Source organism: Mustela putorius, unplaced genomic scaffold (assembly GCF_011764305.1).
Source record: "Mustela putorius furo isolate JIRA1106 unplaced genomic scaffold, ASM1176430v1.1 tig00000095_pilon_pilon_pilon, whole genome shotgun sequence".
Classification (NCBI taxonomy): domain Eukaryota; kingdom Metazoa; phylum Chordata; class Mammalia; order Carnivora; family Mustelidae; genus Mustela; species Mustela putorius.
This window is the reverse complement of record NW_025421280.1, coordinates 39135570-39156464: the sequence shown is the minus strand read 5'-3', so window position 1 is coordinate 39156464 and position 20895 is coordinate 39135570. Positions and strand designations below refer to the sequence as shown.

General features: G+C 67.0%; 1 protein-coding gene across 4 annotated transcripts; it reads left to right on the top strand.

The window, feature by feature from the left end:
- The first annotated feature begins 3183 nt into the window (after positions 1-3183).
- NCLN (nicalin) lies at positions 3184-19807 on the top strand. 4 transcript variants are annotated; one of them, XM_045086869.1, is made up of 15 exons: positions 3184-3481; positions 7624-7814; positions 8599-8743; positions 9496-9590; positions 12108-12188; positions 13935-14038; positions 14397-14485; positions 14571-14710; positions 14862-15040; positions 16319-16406; positions 16495-16533; positions 16615-16775; positions 17763-17816; positions 17902-17980; positions 18158-19807. In XM_045086869.1, exons 1-15 carry the CDS (start codon positions 3298-3300, stop codon positions 18215-18217), a joined length of 1689 nt encoding a protein of 562 aa, XP_044942804.1. In that variant the 5' UTR covers positions 3184-3297; the 3' UTR covers positions 18218-19807. The 4 variants fall into 4 exon arrangements, with proteins under 4 accessions (XP_044942804.1, XP_044942796.1, XP_044942790.1 ...); XM_045086861.1 differs by having other exon boundaries at positions 16612-16775; XM_045086855.1 differs by having other exon boundaries at positions 13935-14047.
- Positions 19808-20895: the final 1088 nt, after the last annotated feature.

Here is a 20895-nt window from a genome sequence, read left to right as displayed (position 1 = left end):
CCCGCCACTTAGGCACAGAGCCACTCTTCTCTGAGCCTGGGCTTCTCTGCGTGACGAGGGGATGCGGCGGCCCGGAGCTGCTCGCCATGCTGGCCGGTCCCGCAGCCACCAGCCACGTGTGGCTGCTCACGACGCCGGAAAATGAAATGAAATACAAAACACTCACCTTCTTGGTGCATTGGTTGGCTGGAGGTGCCACATCTCAGAGCCACAGAACAGGTGGCTGGACAGAAAAGAGTCCTCTCGCGGTCCTGGAGGCTGGACGTCTGAAACCGAGGTGCCCGCGGGGCTGGTGCACCTGAAGCTCCGAGGTAGAGCCTGTGCCCCCCACTGTCCTGGATTCTGCGGGCGTCTTTGGAGGCTCGTGGCCCCGGGAAGTGACATCCCAATTGCCGCCTTCATGCCTTCATGTGGCGCCCTCCCTGGGTATCTGTGCCCGCATGCCACCGTTCTAGAGGGATGCCAGGCCTACCCTAAGGAACTCCTTTTTAGCTTGATCACCTCGTAAAGACCCTGCCTCCAAACCCCGTCCCACGCGGAGGATTTCAACATGTAAACTCTGAGGGGACACGGTCCAGCCCATAATGTTTAGTGACCTGGGGCTTGCGACCACTGTCTCGGCTAGTGTAGATGCGGGACATGTCCCTCATCCGAGAAGTTTGGATAAAGCTCCAAGCACATGTGCAGGTACACAATAAATTGGGATATTTTTATGTTTTCCTGATTCCTGTCATCATGTTTATCCGTGACAGCGCCAGGCAGGGCAGGGACTCGGTGGAATCGGGGGTCAGTAGAGCCTGGGCCACCCTGAAGCGCTCAGCCTGTGCTCTGGGCCTGTGTGCGCGGGCCCGGCTGCCCCCCGGCTCTCACAGGCTCTCTTCTGAGTGAGCTGGACCATGGGCCGGGCCCGCCCAGCTGGGGGCCTTTGCACTTGCTTTCTGGTCCCCACCATAGCGCCCTTGCCTGGCATGTCCCCACCCTCAGTCCTAACTTGCCTGCCCCCCCACCCGCCCTTCCTTCGGGTCTGGGCTTTGGCATCACCTCCTCCAGGAAGTCTTCCCTGATCTTCTCCTCCTGAGGTTTCTCCTCGGCTCGCACAGCTGCCTGCGCATCCCGCGCTGATGGCCGCCGTGCTCACTTCTGGCCACTCCTCCCCCTCTTCCCCTGAACTAGATGCTCCACGAGGATGGACACCGTGGCAGTTTCTGGGTCACGACTGCGGCCAGAGCTCTGGGAGAACTGGACCCCACAGCATGCCTCCCTACAAGCCTTAGAAACGTCTTCCTCTCCTTCCACTCCCCTGCCGCTCTCCCTGACAGGAGCACAACTGTCCCCAGAATCCTGACTCCTGCTGGTGGGACGGCTCCCATCGCTTCGGTGTTAACTCGTTTCCTCCTCTGTAATGCGCTAGGAGGAAGATACCGTCATTAACTCCATTTTACAGATGGAGAGACTGAGGACCAGGGAGATTAGGTAACTGACCCAAGGTCACACAGCAAGGAAGGGGCAGCACTGGGATTCAAGGTGGCCACGGCAGGCTGGTGACTTCTTCATCCCTGCCTGTTAGGGATTTGTTGAATCTCTCCGCTCTCCAGACAGAAGACCTTGGACTCCGGGGAGGAGGAAGCACATGCAGCTCTAGGGCCTGCACCCTGTGAGCTGAGCCAGGTCAGGCTCCTTTCTCGGGCTGTCTCCGGGTGAGCGTGTGCAGACCTTGTGCGCTCATAGCCCGGCCTGGAAGAACCAGTGCGCGGGCAGAAGGAACAGGTGTGAAGAGAACACGGGCCAGAATGAGTTCTGGTCCTCCCCCTACCCCCCACCTCCCCAGCGGCCAGGCCACCCCGACTCCCCCGGGCCCAGGAGCTCCCTGGGCGAGACAGGACTCGGAGGGGTGGGCTCGCTCATTCACTGAACCACCGTCTGCCTGGCTCTCCTCCGTGCAGCGGTTGTGCCTGTCCGCAGCTTGCTACCTGCTCCCACAAAGGTGGCACTCTGCTGGGGGTGACTAGTAGCCAGAGGTCATTTCAGTAAGGGGTTACAGAGGGTGTGGGATTACTTGTCATCCTATGCACCAGCCGGGAAACGGAGCTCTGAGAGGTGCAGCCATCTGCCCAAGGTCACACAGCCGGGGAGGGGAGGAGGCACAGGGACCTGAATCCAAAATGCTGCGAGCCGGCGCCACCTCGCACTTGGGACATTAGGGAGGCGGCCGTATTGGAGGCTGGACGTCAGCTCACCGGGGTTTTCGCGTTCTGCACGCCCTGGCCTCGGTCTTCCCATCGGGAGGAGGGGGGTGCGTTACTGACGCTCCTTCCGACCCCTGGGCAGAACACAGCGGGTTCTCGGGTTGCCAGATTCGAAAATAGAAGTTTGGGGCCCCCAGTTAAATGTGCATTTCTGATGAGCAGCGAAATTTATTTCCTACTATGCCTACGCCCCAAATGCGAGCGAGCCTTAGGTATACACGGGTAGGAGTAGCCGATCACCAACCCCTTCCCCAACGCCACGCGCCAGACTACAAGTCCCATAACCCCCCGCGCCACCCCTTTAGGAAACGTCTATCATGATTTCTTTATTCTTCTTTCATTCATTCTTCCAAAAACGCTACAACCCACTCACTGCGTGCCAGGCCTCGCACTGGGTTCTGGGGGTACACGAACGCAGGAAGCCGACAAAAGTCTTTGCCCTCGTGGAGTTCAGCATCTACGTTCCTTGGGAGTTTTAAGGGATTTCTGACTTCGGCCAGGAAGACTACAGCTCCCAGGAGACCCCTGCGCCGCGTCACCGGACTACAATTCCCAGGAGACTGCGCGCCCCAGGCTGGGCCCCACTCGGCTCTCATTCCCACTTCCTTCCGGGTCGCAAGGTTACGTCCTGCCTCCACCTCTCGCCCCCCCTCCCGGCCTCCCCCGCCACAAAGACAGCTTTTGAGAAAGTCCCACTCCAAAGAGTTGCCTTAAAGTCTCCGTATTTTTCTGACTCGCGTGTTACGTGAAACTTCATCCTCAGGTTTAGCCATACGGTCCTTCACAGCGTCCTCCACAGGGAAGGAACCCCGCGGGCCTACCACTCCCAGGAGGCACCGCGCGCGCCCGGAGGACTACGACTCCCGGGAGGCAGCGCGGCGGGCGGGGCTGCCCGGGGCGGTGCCCGCAGGACCCCGGAGCAGGCGCGGGCTGCCCGGCGCGGCGCCCGCAGGACCCCGGCGGCTACCCATGCTGAGGTGAGTCCGCGGGAGCCGCCGCCGCCGCCGTCCCGTGCCCGCCGCCGCCCCGCGCGGCCCCGCCGCCGGCCAGGATGCTGGAGGAAGCGGGCGAGGTGCTGGAGAACATGCTGAAGGCGTCGTGCCTGCCGCTCGGCTTCATCGTCTTCCTGCCCGCCGTGCTGCTGCTCGTGGCGCCGCCGCTGCCCGCGGCCGACGCGGCGCACGAGTTCACCGTCTACCGCATGCAGCAGTACGACCTGCAGGGCCAGCCCTACGGTGCGTGCGGCCGGCCCCCGCGGGCCCCGGGACGCGCCGCGCCCGCCGGCCCGGCTGCAGCCCCGCCGAGCCCCGCCGACTCACCTGCGTGCCCGCGCCCCGCCACGCGCCCGGCTCTCGGCGCCCCCGGCGCTGCCCCGCGGCCCCCGCGCCGGACAGGGCGGCGCGCCCCGGATCCCCGCGCTCCGACCCCCCGGCCACGCTCCCGCTCTGCTCCGGGCCTCGTCCCCTCTGTCCGATGCGCAGCCGGGCCGGAGGCGCGCTGCCCAGGCCCCCTTCCCGCGCGCCACCGGCGTCCGTCCTCGCCGGGTCGTGCCCCCGAGCCCCGAGCTCCCCCTCGGCGAGCCCGGCTGGAGGCCAGCCTCCTCGCTTAGTTCCTGCCAGGCGGAGGCAGCCGGTGGGCAGGTCCCGCCAGCCCTGACCGTCCTCGGCCCCCGGGGGCACCCGGGGCCGGTCTGTTCAGTGCGGGTGTTGCGCGGCCGGGGGCTCAGAGCTCTGATCGCTCACCGGGCCTGGCTCCCGCCGAGGCCCACCTTTCCAGGCTCCCTGCCCTCCGGGCCCAGCTCACGAGCCAGGCACCCGTGGCCCATTTTAGTCCCCGTGCCTGTGGGCTCTTGGGGGTCCTGGGACCCTGCGTGTGGACCTTTCCTTCGGTGCACACCCACCCCCTGGTCTCAGCCTCGGGTCCCCGCGTGCTCCCTCTCCCCGGGAGTCCTGGATCGTCTCTGGCCCTTCTGTCCTCTCCCTCAGCCCCCCCCCCTCCCCACCCCCGGGCCTGGATCCAGCACGAATGTCCCCTCCAGTCCCATCTGCCGTTCAGGTCCTGATCCCAGCCCCTGCGCCTGGATTCTGAACGCCCGTAGCTGTATCTGGTGTTGGCGGACCTGCCGGCCTCCGGCTTTTCCAGCTTGCGGCCTCAGGTCCCTGCGAGAAGGGAGTCCCCTCCCCGGTCCCCGGTGTCCGCTCCGAGCCCATCTGCTCTCGGACGGCGCCCTCCTGTTAGAACATCTCACGCTCAGCCTGAGCCCTGTGGACCCCCAACCAAGTCCTTGGGGAGCCCCCGTGCCTGGAGGCAGGTCCGGACCTCCCCTCACGTCCCTCCTCACCCCAAAGGCCATGGCTGTTGAGAGCAGTGGTTGTCAACCCCGTGGTCGGTCATCGGGTGACGACTTCGTGGTTGTCACAAGTTGGGGGGTGGGTCCTGGCGTTGAGTGGGTGGGAGCCGGGGATGCCACAGCACCCAGGATGCCCCCCACATTGACCCACCGGGCCCTGCGTGCCCACAGCGCCACGGGGCCGACCATGGGTGAGTGATGCCCTGGAACCTGAGGACGCAGGCTCTGGAGGGGTGGGAGGGAGGACCAGGAGCCCCCGATGTCGTGGGCCCGTTTTCACGGGGTGTTTCCCGTTCTCCTGGGTGAGGGTCTTTACCAGCGGCGTCTGGTGGAACTTTCTGGGGTGGTGGATGTGTGCTAATGCGGGAGCTGAAGTTTCGAGTGCTGGGTGGCTGCAACGAGCTGAAGTCGCCCGGTGTGGCCAGTGGCTGCCGTCCTGGTCTAGACCTTTGTGGGTTTCCCGGAGGAATCTCCCTCCCCAAGGCCCAGGTCCCAGGACTCGAGATAACCCATTTCTCGGGATCCGAGCTGGTTTCCGTACTGCTTTCTCTTCCTTGCCCTCCCTTCCCTGGGTCCATTGTCCCCAACCCTGGGGTGCCCTCCCATTCCTTTCTGTGACTTGACATGTTCGCCTGCGCGCCCCGGTCCCTTGCTCGGAGCGAGAAGCCCCGGGGCAGCCTGTCTCACGCGCTGCGTCTGTGAAGACCTTGGGCTCTGGGGGCGCGCACAGGGCCTGGGGGCGGAGGCCCACCTGCCCCAGCCAAGGGCTGCCGATGGCCCGGCTCTCCACGTGCAGCTCACACCTCCCGGCCCCCGGCCAGGCACAGCAGGCACGTTCACCTGGGGAGAAGCCGAGGGGGTGCCGTTGCCCATGGGGGAGGTGGGTGGTTGGAGGCGGGGCCCCTAGTGGGGCTCAGGGGAGCCCTGGCCTCTCCCGGACGGCGTTGTCCCCGAGAGCAACTCTGCTGGGTCATCGTGATTGCGGGCTCCCTTCTCAGTGCCTGCAGGCTCCCCACCCCCTGGTGTAACCCCTGCTCTGGGTCTCTCTTCTTTCCTAACTTCCTGTTCACTCCTCTTGAGAAATGCAGGCCGACTGGCTGCTGGGAAGGAGAGGGTGTGCTCTGTGCCGCGGGGTGAGCGGGGTGAGCGGGGCCGAGGGTAATCCGCGGGTGCAAGGCCGTGGGGCGTGACCTCAGCGCTCCCGCCTCCGCCCGCCAGACTCTGGCCCTCCCGGGTGCCCGGCCTGCACAGAGCGGCAGCTCCTCGTGCTCTCACCGGATCCCCTGGGCTAACGCAGGGCCCCCCAGCACCTGCGTCCGCCTCGTCCCCCCGTTGTTGTGAATAAAGCTTTGCTGGCACGTGGCCTCTCCCACTGGCTGGCCTGCGTCTCAGGCCGTTGAGACCAAGCCCGTGTGGGGTGAGAGCAAGGTGGTCCTCGGCGGAGCAGCGCGCCACCCCTGCTCAGGTCTGGTCCTGTGGAGAGAAGGGGGACTTCTGTCTGGGTGCCTGGTGCCCTGCCCTGTGGCGTCTGCCCAGCCTGCCTCTTCCTGTCCGGACGGGGCGCGGGCTGCAGCTTCCCAGCAGCACGAGAGGGTCTCGGCCCTGAGGGACCCACGTCCACCCAGCTCTGCCCCCACCCCTTGCCTCTCCCTGGCTTCCTCCCTCTGGACAGCAGAGGCGGCACTCCGGCCCTGCAGGGGCACCTGGCGGAGGACGCACACAGTAGGCCCTGCGGGTGGCCCTCTCTGTCCATCCCCCCCCCCCCCCCCCCCCCCGCTGATCGGGAGCGCCTCTGGGAGTGGCGGGACAGGTGGGGCCCGGGGAACTGGCTTCCCGGGCATTCCAGGAGCTTCAAGGAGGGCCTGAAGGTCTGCCGCGCGCTCTCCCTGCTCAGCCCTCCGGGGCTCTCACGGCCACGGCCTCAGAGAAGAGGCCCCTGGAGGGCTGGGAGGGGAGAGGCGGGGACCACCCCCTCCAGCCCTGGGACCCATGGTGGCCCACCCTTGCTCCCCCCGCTCCTGAGATGGCCTGCCCCTGCCCCTGCCCAGCCCCACACCACACGCTCCCGCCTGCCTGGCACCTTCCTGGAAAGCAGAGGCGGGGACCTGAGGGGGCCCCTGGTGACCTTGTGTAGGTCCTCATCTGTGTGGATGGGCGATGCCTCCCCCTACAGCCTTGACCTCCAGGACCGCCGGCCCGAGCTCCTCTCAGGGAGCGGGACCGCTTCTCTGCGTCTTTCTTTTGAGGGCTTGTCCGCATCCCAAACTGCAGACCCCATGGCAGGGGGGGGGGCGGGGGGTGTCTGCCCCACGGGCCTCGTGGTTCGCTTGTTTCGTGCGTCCCGGGTCGGCCTGCAGCTTTTGATGCATTTGGAGTCGTGGCTTACCTTTTCCATTTGGGTGACCGGATGTCAGAGCTGGGATTTCTGGCAGCTGAGCGCCGGGACCCTGGGAGCTGGCTGGGCCCCCTTTCCCGGCAGCGACCGGGGACAGATGGCCCTGAGGGTCAGCCACGTGCCAGCGCCGGTGGGAAGCGATCGATGGCGCGGCTCCTCTGTCGCGCGTCTGACGTCCGCGCTGGGGTGCCCTGTGTCGGGGGGAGGTCCCCGCTGGCCTTCAGGAAGTCTGCACCGCCCTGGTTCTGAGTCCCCACTTCTCTTCGGGTGGGGGCGGGGTCCGGTTCCCCAGGAACTCGGGCTGGAACTCTGTTCCTGATTTTCTGGAGCTTTCTTCAGCCGTGGGAATGTGGAGCAGGGGCTCCCGCCCGGGCTGATACTATCCCAGAGGACCCTGGGTGACGTCTGGGGACATCTGTGGTAGTCGCGCCGGGGAGAGCTGCCGGCGGGACCAAGCACATGGGGGATGCTGCCCGGACCCCCACAGTGCCCGGGGAGGGGGTCGCGACTCACCGGGGTTGGAGTGGACCCTGCACCGCTAGGCAGTGAGGGGCTGGCCGTGGTGGACGTGGTGGTCTTCGGCTGGGGGTCCCGGTGCCCCACTGAGGGAGGCCCTCCCTGCCCTCCCGCAGGCACGCGGAACGCGGTGCTCAACACGGAGGCCCGCACCATCGACGCGGACGTGCTGAGCCGCCGCTGCGTGCTCATGCGGCTGCTGGACTTCTCCTATGGGCGGTACCAGAAGGCCCTGCGGCAGTCGGCGGGCGCCGTGGTCATCATCCTGCCGCGTGCCATGGCCGCCGTGCCGCAGGACGTCATCCGGGTGAGTGTCCGCCCCGCCTGCGGCTGGAGGAAGGGCGCTGGGCTGGGGGTGGGTGGAGGCCCTGGGCGCGGCCCTGCACCTCCTCTGCCCTTCAGGAGGCGGCATGGGGCCGGCTCGTTCTGGTCATCACCCCCTCCTGTCCAGACGGATCCTGTCCCCGAGGGTCACCGGCCGTGTCTGGGCCCATCTGTGCACACAGGGGTTGGGGAGCTCCTGGCATCCCGTGGGTGGGGCTGGGGGCGCTGCTCAGTTCCCCCAGCACCCAGGACACCCCACAGAGTGACCTGCCCGATGGCCACAGTGCCCGGGGCAGAGGGTATCCTAACAGGACCCGAGAGTCAGCTCGGATGAAGACGCTGTGGCCGACGAGCAGGTGGCGGGTGGTGGAGGGGCCTTCATGCTCACCGATGTCCTGTTCGGTGCCGGGCACCGTGTGCCCATCGCTGGTGGGGGTCCATGCCATCAGACCAGGGTGCCGGCGTCTGTCATCTGCCCACAGCGACAGGTGTGACAGGCGGTGGGGCTGGGAGCAGCCCATGGGGACACCAGATCTGACCCCGACCTGGCTGGGCCCTCGCCCGATCTCCCGACCTGCTTGTTCCCTGATGGGTCCCGCCCGTGGCGGTGGGCGTGCCGCCTCACCCGTCCCTCCTGTCCTGTTTTCCAGCACAATCCTGGCCCTGTTGGCCAACTGCGGAGGAGGTGTGCCCGCACCCTGGGGACAGGCCCCTGGGCAGCCTCTTGCCCAGCCTCGGAGCCCCCTAAATGGGTATCTCTTCCACAGCAATTCATGGAGACCGAGCCGGAGATGCTGGCCATGGAGACCGTGGTTCCCGTCTACTTCGCTGTGGAGGACGAGGCCTTGCTGTCCATCTACGAGCAGACGCAGGCCGCGTCCGCCGCCCAGGGCTCTGCCTCCGCCGCCGAAGGTAGGCCCGGGCTGCAGGAGCGGGCGGGCTGTGGCCACGCCAGGCCGCTTCTGGGGTCCCCTCTCCCGGCGAGCACGTGGCGCGGTGCCCAGCCATGCGGGTCAGCGGCCCGACCCTGGTCCCGCCACGCCCCTGTCTCAGGGCTGCAGCCGAGGCTGTGCAGTTTCCGGCCCCCAGTCCCCCACCGCTGCTGATTCCATGCAAACAGCAGCTTGAGAAATGCTCCTTTGAAGGGAGGGCTGTCCCCGCCGGCCTCTGGCTTGTCGAACCTGTGGGCGTCCGGTGGGTTTTGTTTGTTCTACCTGCTGAGGACAGGGCGTCCCCGTCATGCTGGAGCCCGTCGGGACAGCCGTGTCCTCGGGGAGAGGAGGACACAGGTTTCTTCTGCTCCGGGGACCGGGGACGTCCAGGAGCTTGGCGCAGGGGCGGGTGGCTGTGGGGAATGCGCAGAAGCAGAAGCAGTCGAAGAAACGCCCCAGAGCGGCGGGCGGCACAGGAGGGAGGCGCTCGGAGTCCCCCCTGCCGGCCAGCCTGGGGCTGCGCGGTGGGCTCAGCAGCTCTGGGGCCCGATGCCGGGCCCTTCCCCGGGCACAGCCTCAAGTTGTGCCCCAGGTCACGGGGTCGGTTCTGCATACAGCGGGGCTTAGACCGGACCCCTACCGTCTGAGGCGTGGGGGCCGCGGGGGCCGCGGGGAGGCCGGCTCGGGCCCCGGAAGCCCCAGCGCGGGCTGACCTCCCCCACCTGTCCTCAGTGCTGCTCCACACCGCCACGGCCAACGGCTTCCAGATGGTCACTAGCGGGGTGCAGAGCAAGGCTGTGAGCGACTGGCTCATCACCAGTGTGGAGGTGAGTGCCGGCCCTGCCTGCCACACGGAGACCTGGGGAGGGGGCACCGGGCTCCCTGAGTCGACCCCCATGCCTCCCCCCGGGGGGAGCCTCTGATCGGGATATTGGCCCGGTCTCCCACCAGCCCCGCCGCACATCAGGCCTCCTCGTCCTGCCTCAGGGGCCTTTGCGCCGGTGGGCCGTGCCTTGCAGAGAGGTCTCTCTCGCACGGGGGCTGCCCCTTCTCGTCATGTTACAGCGTCCCCAGTGTTGCATTCCTAGGAACTTTCTGGGGCCGCACACCCCCTGTTGTTCAGAGCTCTGGGTGGGGAAGTAGCGGGTTCAAGCCCCAAGCCAGATGTGAAGGAGTCGAGCCTGTCCTCACGCCCGGTGGTGGTGTAACAAGTGTCGAGGGCACAGGTGTCCCCGACTCTGCCGCTCTCTGTCCCCAGGCACCTGGGGAGGGGGGCGGACAGCAGGCCGGCGGTGGGGTGCGCCCTGGGCGGGGGAGGGCAAGGAGCGGAACACTGTGGGGTGGGCAGTGTCTGCTCCGAGCTGTCCTCGCGTCTGTCATGTCCGCACACCGGTGAGAGGGTCTCCCCGGCCATGGAGGCGCAGGGCTAGGGGCGAGGGACGAGTACTCGGTGGCGGCCCGCCAGCCTGCTCGTGCCCGTGTGCCCGAGTCTGGAGCGGGGGCGGCCTGCCCTGTGGGAGCCCTCCAGGCAAGGCCTTTGTACACGCCTGGGGCCGGAGCCCTGCGCTGGACCTGCTGTGGCTTCACTTTCTCAAGTGATGGTCCCACCTGACGCGTTGGGAAGCCGCATGTCGACTGTTTCTTTCCCGTCAGCCCGAGTGCCAGAGGCGCTAAGACCGCACATCGCGGCCTCTGTCGTGTCCTTGGAGCCTAACCAGGGTTCTGGAGCACAGGGACCCTCCGCGAGCCCGCGTCAGGGAGTGTGCAGGACCCCGGCCCGGTGGCTCACGCCTGATGGTGCTGGCTGCTCTGCTCCCACCTAGTGTCGGCGCAGGTGGGACTTGGGCAGACCCAGGCTCACGGCCTCCCTGTCCAGGACTGAGTCCGCCTCTCCGTGAGCACCTTCTGAGCTGCCCCGTGTGCCAGCGGCGGCAGCGGACAAGGTGCCCCTCCTTCCGTGAAGGCCTCACTGGCAGGTGCGGAGGTCTGAGGGCAGCAAACGGGCACTTAGACACAGTGGAGAAGGGCTCTGGTGGGACAGTAGGTGCCGTCCGCTAGCAGCCCCGTCCCCTAGTGGCCCCATCTGGCATGTGCAGGGCCCTCGGGGACGTCCAGGTTGCAGGCCTATGGCAGCGAGGACTGTGCCCGGCCCAGGGTTTCCTGGGCTGCCCTGCAAAGACCGGGTGCAGAGGAGGGCGGGCGGGTCGGTGCAGCTGGTCGGGCCCATCCAGGATGTGGGGAGGCCACCGCAGCGTCTATGCCGTCAGTGAACCTAGGAGGAATCCTTCTCTTCCTGCTGTGTGCGGGACTGTGGTGGTCTGGGCAGGGAAGGCCCCAGGGACCAGAGGCCTCGTAGTCAGGCTCCCGAAGGTCGGGGCGGGCCAAGCCACAGCTGGCCTGGTCGGCTGGAGTCAGTAGCAGCTGGAGCCGGCCTGGCTCCAGGGGACCCTGCTCGCCACGAGAGGGTCTGCGCCAGCTGCCAGCCTGGCTGCCTTGGCGTTTACTTCTGGAAAGCCCTGCACCGCCCTGGCCTCTGGGTCCCTGCTGTTGGCGCGCGGGTGGGGGTGCTGGGCTGGCCCCTGCTCCTCTGCGCCACATCGGGCCACGTCTGGCCACCCGGCCAGCCCTGGCCTCGGCCCATCTGTTGGGAAAGGGGCCCCGAGCCCCTAGAGGCAGAGGTGTGGCCCCGGTCTCGCGCGTCCACAGTCTCGCGCTAGGATCCGCAGCCAGCATGTGGCCCCGGGTCTCCGGCGGCAGCGGGGAGGCTCGCACCTTCCCTCCTACACGAACAAGGCCTTCGCAGAGCTCGCCCTCCGATGGGAGGCAGGAAGATGGCCTCAGCTGTGCGCTGGCACAGACCCCTGGGCCGTGCTGTGGGACCCCCTCTCTGTGCCCCGCGAGTAGCTCTCAGACGGGGGGAGGCGTGGAGGCCGAGGCATTGCTGATGGGGGGTCGTTTTCGCTTGTCCCACACGTGACTTTAGCGAGGGTCAGTCCCTATGTGAAGAGACTCCAGCTGGGCCATGGGCACCGGGACCTGGACTGTGGCCACGTCCTGTCCTGGCAGCTGGCCTCACCTGCAGAGCTCTCCTGCCAGCACCCTCGGGGGCCTGGGGCTCCGTCCTGAAGGATGGGCTGGGCTCCGGGTGGGGCAGCAGGCCATGGCCCTCTAGACCATTTCTGCAAATAAAGTTTTATGGACACGTGGGCACAGCCATTCGTTCACGTATCGTCCATGACAGTCCGCAAAGTCGGGAGCACTGCCCTACCTGTGAGCGTGGCCCGGGCTGCTTCTGGCCTCCGGGGCCCCGGCCGGCAGCCCCTTCACAGACTGTGTCTCCACAGGGGCGGCTGACTGGGCTGGGCGGAGAAGACCTTCCGACCATCGTCATCGTGGCCCACTACGATGCCTTCGGAGTGGCCCCTGTACGTATGCGTGCGCTCGCCCTCCCCGTGCTGCTCTGGCCGACCCTCGGAGGGCCCGGGGGCCGGGTGTTCTCCTGAAGCAGAAACAGGCTAATCTGAGGCAGCTCCCGTGGCCAGAGTCCCACGGCAGATAGGAGGCCGGGCCGCGGATCGAGGCCAGGTGTCCCTGTCCGTCCCCAGGCCCAGGTGCGGGGATGTACCGGGAGGACCCCAGGGCCCAGCAGATGGTCGTCCCCATGGCCCTTGTTTGTACGGACAGAGGACAGGAAGCAAAATGAGCTCACCTTGGGTGTGGGGGGAGCGGGCGGGGACACAGGCCGGAGCTCCCAGAGCTCTCCCGGGGTGTCCCACCAGACACGCTTAGCTCCCCCCAAACGAGACAGCGCCGTGCGTGTGTGGTTATGGTCTCCAGGGGCTGGCAGAGTCCCAGCGCCGGGCTCTCTGCAGGGTCGGTCTCGCGGCCCGTCAGCCCGACGTGGGGAAGGGGCAGGTGCTCAGCCCGAACCTCGTGTCTGCACAGACGGTCCAGGGACCCAAGCCCCCTGGCAGCGAGGCTGGCCGGAGCCCGCAGTCCAGTCCAGACGCCGCGGAGGGCCAGCCTCGCGAACCCGCCTCCTCCGGGCCATGCTCTCCGAGCCCTGCCACGGCGAGGTCAGGGCTCACACCAGAGCTCTTCCTCAGGGAGGTCTTGTTTCGGAAGGAAAACCACCCTCAGGCCAATAGCGGCCTGAGGTCCTGACCAGGGGACCCACAGTGCGGCTGTCCCAAGCGCTACCCCGCCTGGGAGGCCAGGGCCTCAGCGGTCCACGCAGAAGGCTCAGCCTGGTCCTCCTCTCCTGTCCGCCCGACCCGCAGCCCTTCGAGATGATTCGTCCCAGTCTCTACCTCCTACCACAGAGGTTTTTTTTTTTTTAAAATTTTATTTATTTATTTGACAGACAGAGATCACAAGCAGGCAGACAGGCAGGCAGAGAGAGAGGGGGGGGAAGTAGGCTCCCCGCTGAGCAGAGAGCCCGATGCGGGGCTTGATCCCAGGACCCGGAGATCATGACCTGAGCTGAAGGCAGAGGCTTAACCCACCGAGCCACCCAGGCGCCCTGTAACATCTAAATTGTTCCTTTAAACCGCGTAGTTTAGTGGGACGCTCAGATTTGTGTAACCATGGTCATTGACTTCCCGAAGGTTCCGTCTCCCCTGCACGAAGCCCTGTCCCCATCAGAAGTCACACTGTATCTACGGTCCCCTTCCCGTCCCTGGAGGAGCCTGGTCAGGGCATGTCATGCGTGGCCTCCTGTCTGGACCCCCCCGTGCACGACCCTGAATTTTAATACATCGATGTGTGATATGTTGGCGTGTGGACCCTGACCTTGGGAGGGTTCCAAAGTCCCCTTACCACGTGGTTGGGCACGTTTGGATCGTAGGAGCTGGATGGGTCGGGGTCTGTCCCAGTGGAGGGAACCGGCTCCGAACCCCTCGCGGTGATATGGGAGTGCTGCGCTCCTGGGGCAGGTGCTGACTCCAGACAGAGGCAGCCCCCCTGGGCTCCAGGGCCCCGGGGCAGAGTGCTGGGGAGCGAGCAGGAGAGCTGGAAGGGCCTGGGCCCTGGGGGCTCAGCCCTGCAGACACGGGGTGCCGGGAGCCGTCTGGTGGCTAGGCGGGGCTGTCCAGGCCCGCTCTGGCTGCTGCGATGGGGACCACGAGGTGCCGGGCGAGACCTGGGGCTCATCACTGGCCTGTCTCCCACAGTGGCTGTCACATGGTGCGGACTCGAATGGGAGTGGCATCTCTGTGCTGCTGGAGCTCGCCCGCCTCTTCTCCAGGCTCTACACCTACAAGCGCACGCATGCGGCGTACGGACGGTGGGAGGGGCTGCCAGGGGGGCGGGCTGCTGCCTGTCGGGGTCAGGCACCCCGGAGTAACAGGGTCCGGTCTGCTCCCAGGACCTCCCCCATGGGCCTGGAGCTGAGCCCTGCCCAGATCCTGTCCTGCAGGCCCACAGGGTCCTGTCTGGGGGCATCTGTGGTTGCCACCCTGGGGGTGCTCCTGGCTCCGAGGGAGTGGGGGGCAGGGGTGCGGCCCCACCATGCTGGGACGGGGAGACCCTGCTCTGGGGGATGGTCGGGATTCAGTACCGGCAGGGGGACCGCCTGCTCGCCGGGGTCCTGGTCCCTCTCCTTCACCGCCGACCCCCTGCTGCCCCCACGCCAGGTACAACCTTCTCTTCTTTGCTTCTGGAGGGGGCAAGTTCAACTACCAGGGCACGAAGCGGTGGCTGGAGGACAACCTGGACCACACAGGTGAGCGGCCCTGGGGGAGCTGGGGGGGAAGGGGTGTCGGGGTCCTTGCTCCCCGCCCGTCCCGACCATCGCTGCCGCCCTGCAGACTCCAGTCTGCTCCAGGACAACGTGGCCTTCGTGCTGTGCCTGGACACCGTGGGCCGCGGAGACCGGCTGCACCTGCACGTGTCCAAGCCGCCGCGGGAGGGGACGCTGCAGCACGCCTTCCTGCGCGAGCTGGAGGCGGTAGGTGCCTTCCCACCGCAGCTTGGCCCGGGGCCGCGGTGGGGTCCAGGGCTCGGACGCTCCTGGCTATCAGGGCCCCGTGAGCATCCGAGAGCCGAGCCGGGGCGGGACCGTCGGGGCCGAGCGCCAGCCTGACCGCCCCCGCACGCAGGTGGCTGCCCACCAGTTCCCGGAGGTCCGGTTCTCCATGGTGCACAAGAAGATCAACCTGGCGGAGGATATCCTGGCCTGGGAGCACGAGCGCTTCGCCATCCGCCGGCTGCCCGCCTTCACCCTGTCCCACCTGGAGAGCCACCGCGACGGCCAGCGCAGCAGCATCATGGACGTGAGGTGAGCGCGGCCCCAGGGCCGCGGCGTGGAACGTGGGTGGTGGGGAGGGCGGCAGGCCTGAGCCCAGTGACGGGGGAGCTGGCGTCGGGTGACTGAGCCCCCCCTTACTAGGGACGGGCACGTGGGAGAGGTTTGGGGTCTTCTGGCCCCCACACATGATATCCAGACCCCACCTGTGACCCTCAGATGCCGAGCACTGCGGTCTGCCCTGTGGCTCAGAGCCCGTGGCTCCTGCCCCTGGGCCTTCGCATGGCCACGCGGAGGCCTAGAGAGGTGCCCCGTCTCCTCACACCTACTCGGAGCCCTCCCCACCTCTCCTTCCTCGGGTTAGCTCTCGTCAAGATGCCGGGCTCCTCTGGCTTCTGCCAGTGGAGGATTTCATTTCCCGTCCGTGTCTCCCAGTGGTGTGTCAGCGCTCCGCAGGGCCAGGGTTATGGTGGCCGTGGGGCTGGGTCTGGGCCGGTCTGGCCATGTGCACTCTCTGGCCCCCCTTGGGCCTGGCCCAGCTGCTGGCATGTGTCTGCTACGGGGTGAGCAGCTGGGCCTGGAGGAGGTGCTGCCTGGCTCCAGGCGAGGCCCAGAGAGAGAGCAGCTGTGGGCAGGGCTGTGGACCGTTCCTGGGGCATCAGGGCGGCTTCCTGGAGGAGGTGATGCTGGAGCTGAGGGGCATGGGCCGGAGAAGGGGGCTCCAGGGTGGAGGGAGTGAGAGCCGAGGAGAGCGCTCCCCCGGCTCCCCCCGGCGGCCCAGCCCCCCTCACATGCTCCCGGCAGCAACCAGTGGCCGGCTCTGTTCTGCACCCAAGCCCCTTTTCCAGGTCTGCGTGTCGCCAGCTATACTGGGTGTCCCCTGGCCTGTGGTCCCCCAGTCTTTGCTCCCGCGGTCACAGATGGTCTCCACCTTTCGCATGAGGACATCTGCTGTTCCATGTGGAGCTGTGCTCCGGCACTCACCACGTCCGCGGATGCCTGGCTTCCAAATCAGGCCCCGTTCCTGGGTTCTGGGTCGGGTTGACCGTGGGTAGTGCCGTTCGCCCCCTTGGCATCACCTCAGCCCTGCCTGCGACCACAGCGGACGGAGGTCCCCCAGCCACCCCCACATCCGCAGCGAGGAAGCAGGCCCAGGGCCGCGGTCCTTCCGGCAGACGCGTGGCGGGCGCCCCCCGAGCAGGCCGCGGCCCGTCTCCTGTTGTCGTTGGAGACATGGCTGTGCTCTGCCAGTGAGCTTGGCGGCCGCGGGTTCCAGATGCCCACGCGCGTTTTTCCCACCCCTGTGCTAAGGTCCCGGGTCGACTCCAAGACGCTGACCCGCAACACCAGGCTCATCGCGGAGGCCCTGACCCGCGTCATCTACAACCTGACGGAGAAGGTGAGGCGACCCCCACGCCCCCCGGCTCCGGCTCCGGCGCCCCCCAGCCCGTGGGTCAGACTCAGGGCCGCCCCTTCTCTCTCCACAGGGGACCCCCCCAGACATGCCGGTCTTCACGGAGCAGATGGTAACGGCGGGGCCGGGTGGGGCGGGGCGGCAGGGGCGGCGGGGGGTGGTGCCCATGACCTCGGCCCCCCCCCCGCAGCAGATCCAGCAGGAGCAGCTGGACTCGGTGATGGACTGGCTCACCAACCAGCCGCGGGCCGCGCAGCTCGTGGACAAGGATGGCACATTCCTCAGCACGCTCGAGCACTACCTGAGCCGCTACCTGAAGGAGGTCAAGCCGCACCACATCAAGGCCGACAAGCGGTGAGTCCGCCGCTGCCCTGGCCAGCACCCTGTGGCTGCGCAGCCGGCCCCCCAAGGGGCAAGGTCGAGCTGGTGAAAGCAGAGGACGAAGAGTAAAATGGGAAGTACAGGGATCCAGTTAAACGGGAGTTCCACGGAAATGAGTGTGTTCTTAGTGTAAGTATATCTCATGTAGCATTTGGGATATACTTATGCCAGGAGCCAGTTGTCTTTCATCTGAAATCCGCACATAACCAACGTCCTGCATTTCATCGGGCAGCCCTAAACCACCCGCTCTCTGGTCCTTCTGTGCCCGGGTCCCCCATCTGGCCTATGCCCCTCCCACCACGGGCCGAGCCAGCGCCGCAGGGCCTCGTGGTAGGGCAGGAACCTGCAGGTGTGCACAGGTGGGAGATAGCCCACACTGCTTGGGGCACCTCGTTGGCCCTCTGCCTTCTCCCTACTCGTGGTGTGCCTGGGAGTCCGGACTCTCGGACAGAAGAAGAAACTGAGGTTCAGAGTGGACCCCCAGCTGTGGAGCCAGGGTCTCTCAATACCCAGACGCCGACCATCTCCCCTCGGTAGTAACGTTCTGTGGACCACTAGACTCACACAATGACACTAGTCCTTTTTTTAAAAGATTTTATTTGTCTCGAGAGGAGAGTATACATGCACACGGTGGGGGAGGGGCAAGGCAGAGGGAGAGAGAATCTCAAGCAGACGCCACACTGAGCACAAAGCCCGATGGAGGGGTTGATCTCGCAACCCTGAGATCGTGACCTGAGCAGAAACCAAGAGTCAGACACCCAACTGACTGAGCCACCCCAGCGACCCCTCTTCCATTTTTAACGAGTACCATTTGACACCCAAAAAAAACAACAGGGAGTAGAGGCCAGTCCTTGCCCCAGGAGGGTCCGCATAGCCTCGTGCGTGCGCACAGATGGGCACACGCGCGGCCTCCCACTCCTGAGCTGGTGGGGCAGCCGGGTGAGCACGCTGTCTCCACAGGGACCCCGAGTTCGTCTTCTATGACCAGCTGAAGCAGGTGATGAACGCCTACCGGTGAGTGGTGCCCCCGGTCACGGCCCAGGGCGCGTGGTCCAGCAGCAGACCCTCCCATGACTCTCTGGTGCCCCGCTTCCCCCAGGGTCAAGCCCGCCATCTTCGACCTGCTCCTGGCTGTCTGCATCGGCGCCTACCTCGGGATGGCCTACACGGCGGTCCAGGTGAGCACTGCTGAGTAGAGGCTCAGGTGGGAGGCGGGGCCCCTGCGGGGGTCAACCAGGCCAGGCAAGTTCTCGGCCCTAACCCTGCCTAGAAGCAGACGACCCCCCGGTGGCACTGGGGCCTTCCTCGCGGTGGCGGGGCCCCAGGCCTCACAGGAGCCTCCCCGCTGCCCCCAGCACTTCGACCTCCTGTACAAAACAGTTCAGAGACTGCTCGTGAAGGCCAAGACGCAGTGACGTGGTCCCTCGCCGGCGCCGAGCCCCTGCCTGCCGCCCCTCCCCGCTCCCGGCCAGGCAGGAGGGCAGGGCTGCACCCCGGGCTCCGCGGCCGAGGCCCTGAATTACAGAGCTTTTCTGTGTTGCTCTTGAGGACCTGGGGGTTCTTTCTCTTTTTTGTCCTCGAACTCCCTCAGAGGAGCTTTTGTTGGAGGGCCCGGGCCCCGGCCTTGGACTTGGGGGCAAGTATGCAGATGAGCTCCCGGCCCCGCTGCCCCCGATCAGGGCTCGCTGGCCGCGGGATGGCCGAGGAGATGCCCCCACACGTCCTCCACGTCCCTCCTCGTGGCCATGATGCTGAGCGGGAACCGCAGGCTGCGGGGCAGGGGGCCGCCTTCGCAGGCCCCCCCGCCCCCCCGCCCCGTCCCCTGCTCTGGTGACGCGGGTGCTCGTCCTGTCTGAAGAAGGACCCCCAGGTTCCGGCCCGTCCCTCGGAAGCATCGCGTTCCGCCACACTGGCCCGGGCCGGGGGCAGCCGCCTCAAGGTGTGGCCTTGGAACGTGGCTCCCTTGAGCCCCAGTGGACGCTGGTGCCCTGAAGACCCCGCGGCCTCCCGGTCCGGCTCCCGCGCCGTTCGCCTTCTTGTGTGCTTCTCGCCGCCTGCTGCCCCCGGCCCGCAGGGCCCCGGGGAGCTGGGGCCTGTCCCCCAGGAACCTGGGTACCTTTGGAGCCCCTGGGGCAGGAGGCGGCCCTGGAGGAGAGAGAAGGCCCCTCCCCCTCTGCCCCTTACCTCGGGCTCGCTGGGCCTCCGCCGCCTCATTCACAGAAAGGAGGGTGTGTTCTGGGCCCCCAGGAGGGTGTCCAGGCTTGGGGTCAAGGGAGAGCCTGTGCCGGAGAAGGTGCAGCTGCGGGCCCCACAGGGCTGCCCTTCCCGGGGCCTGGGACCTGGGGAGGAAGGTCCAGGCGTGAACCCCACAAGTCAGGCTCCTTGGAAGGGAAGGGGTGCGGAGGGGCCGTCGAGCGCTGCTGAGACTGATCTCAGGGAGACCCAGGCGAACGGATTCATTAGCAATATAATCAATTAGGTGTTCTGTGCCGGGGGGTTCAGGGTGAGGGAGAAGGGGGTTGGGCCCCTGCCTGAGCCTCCAGGGAGGCCTTCTCGGAGGCTATGGAGGAGCAGCGGACTAGGTTCCCCCGTGCGTCCCCAGCCAGCCCTCAGAAGCCAGCTCACTGCGGGGGACAGGCTCCTGGAGGCCGCGTCTCCGCCTCCATCCTGAGCCTCCTGCCTTCGGCAAGCCCCGTCCTCCCTGGTAGGGCTGCGTCCAGGCCCCCCAGGCCCCCCAGAACCCCCCAGGCCAGGGGAGCGGCCGGCACGGGAGCCACAGCCTTTCCTGCCTGTGTCGCTTTCTCTGCCCTGCTGGGTGGCCTGTCTTCCCCCAGACTGTTTACTGAGTGCCCAGCCAGCCCGGCCACCTCTGGGGGGCAGGACGCGAGGACTGGTGTAGGCTCGTCGCCCCCCGTGCGGGCTGCTGACGAGTGGGTGTCCTTCGGCTCCGGCTGGGTGTGGGACGCACTTGGACGATCAGAAAATAAAGCCATATCGAACGATGAGCCTCACGTGTCCTGTCCGGGGCTGGCATTCAGGGTCTGGCAGTTCCTACCCCCTCCTGCCCCCCCCCGGCCGCCAGGTGGGGGTGCAGACCAGCTAGTCGTCCCCTGACCGCGCCGGGCCACAGGCGGTGCTGCTCCCGGTGGGGGAGGCCAGAAGCCGGGGGGTCAGGGAGCGGGCAGGCCTGCTTCCTTCCGAGGCCGTGGGGCTTCTCGGCGCACTCGGCTCCCGCCTCCGCCTCCACGCTCTGCGAGGCAGCCTCTCTCTGTCTCGCTGGTAGGGACCCCCGCATGGTGTCGGGCCCACCTGCGGGCGGCACCGCGTCCTCTCCACTCACCACACCTGCAGACCCTCCTTCCTGGTCAGGTCACGCACTGATGTTCCAGTGGAGATGGCCTTGGGGGAACGCTTTCCACCCAGGACGGGGTCAGCAGGCTGTGCAAAGGCCCGCCCCAGCCGCAAACCAGGCTCCAGGGAGGTCGTGGCCAGGGCGCGGTCACTCAAGGTTGGTGGAGGGGGTGTCCGGGGCCCGGCACTCTGCTCCAGGCCTGGGAGCCCCCACTGCCTGCCCGCTGCACGGGGAGGACCCCCATCTGGGGCTTGCCCCTCTCGGGGTCACCCTGATCTGTCAGTCCTCCGGCAGTGACCGTGTGTCCAGCTCTGTGACACTCAGGACAAGGAAAGGTCTGTCCTCGGTGCTTACGTTCTGGGTGCGGGGGAGGACAGACCACGCGTAGTCTCGGGGTTTGCTGGGGTTTCCGGGGGGCGGTGGGGAGACCCTGGAGGTGAGCTGTGCGATGCTCCCCCTGCGGGGTGCTCACGGGCGCCCTCCGGTGGCCGCCGCGGGGAGGACGCCCGTGACCTCGCTGCAGGCTGAGGGCCGCTGGGCTGGGGGAGGTGGGCAGCCTCTGCATTCCCAGAGCGCGCTGGGTGACCAAGGTGCGTGGGCTGGGGGCCTGGGGTGGGGCGGCTTGGGTCCCCTGCCCCCGGGGTCACAGCCACCTCTACTCAGGCCATCTCCCTTCTGACCCCCTGGGCTGGAAGGCAGTGTCGGCCCCCTGCGTCGAACTCCCCAAGGGAAAACCAGCCA

What these genes read in the sequence shown, in the direction of transcription:
- NCLN (XM_045086849.1), top strand. Translation starts at nt 3,298, where the DNA reads ATGCTGGAGGAAGCGGGCGAGGTGCTGGAGAACATGCTGAAGGCGTCG. An exon ending in GGACAACCTGGACCACACAG is followed by an intron (nt 14,486 to 14,570) that starts GTGAGCGGCCCT and finishes GCCGCCCTGCAG; the next exon opens with ACTCCAGTCTGCTCCAGGAC. An exon ending in CAGGTGATGAACGCCTACCG is followed by an intron (nt 17,817 to 17,901) that starts GTGAGTGGTGCC and finishes CGCTTCCCCCAG; the next exon opens with GGTCAAGCCCGCCATCTTCG.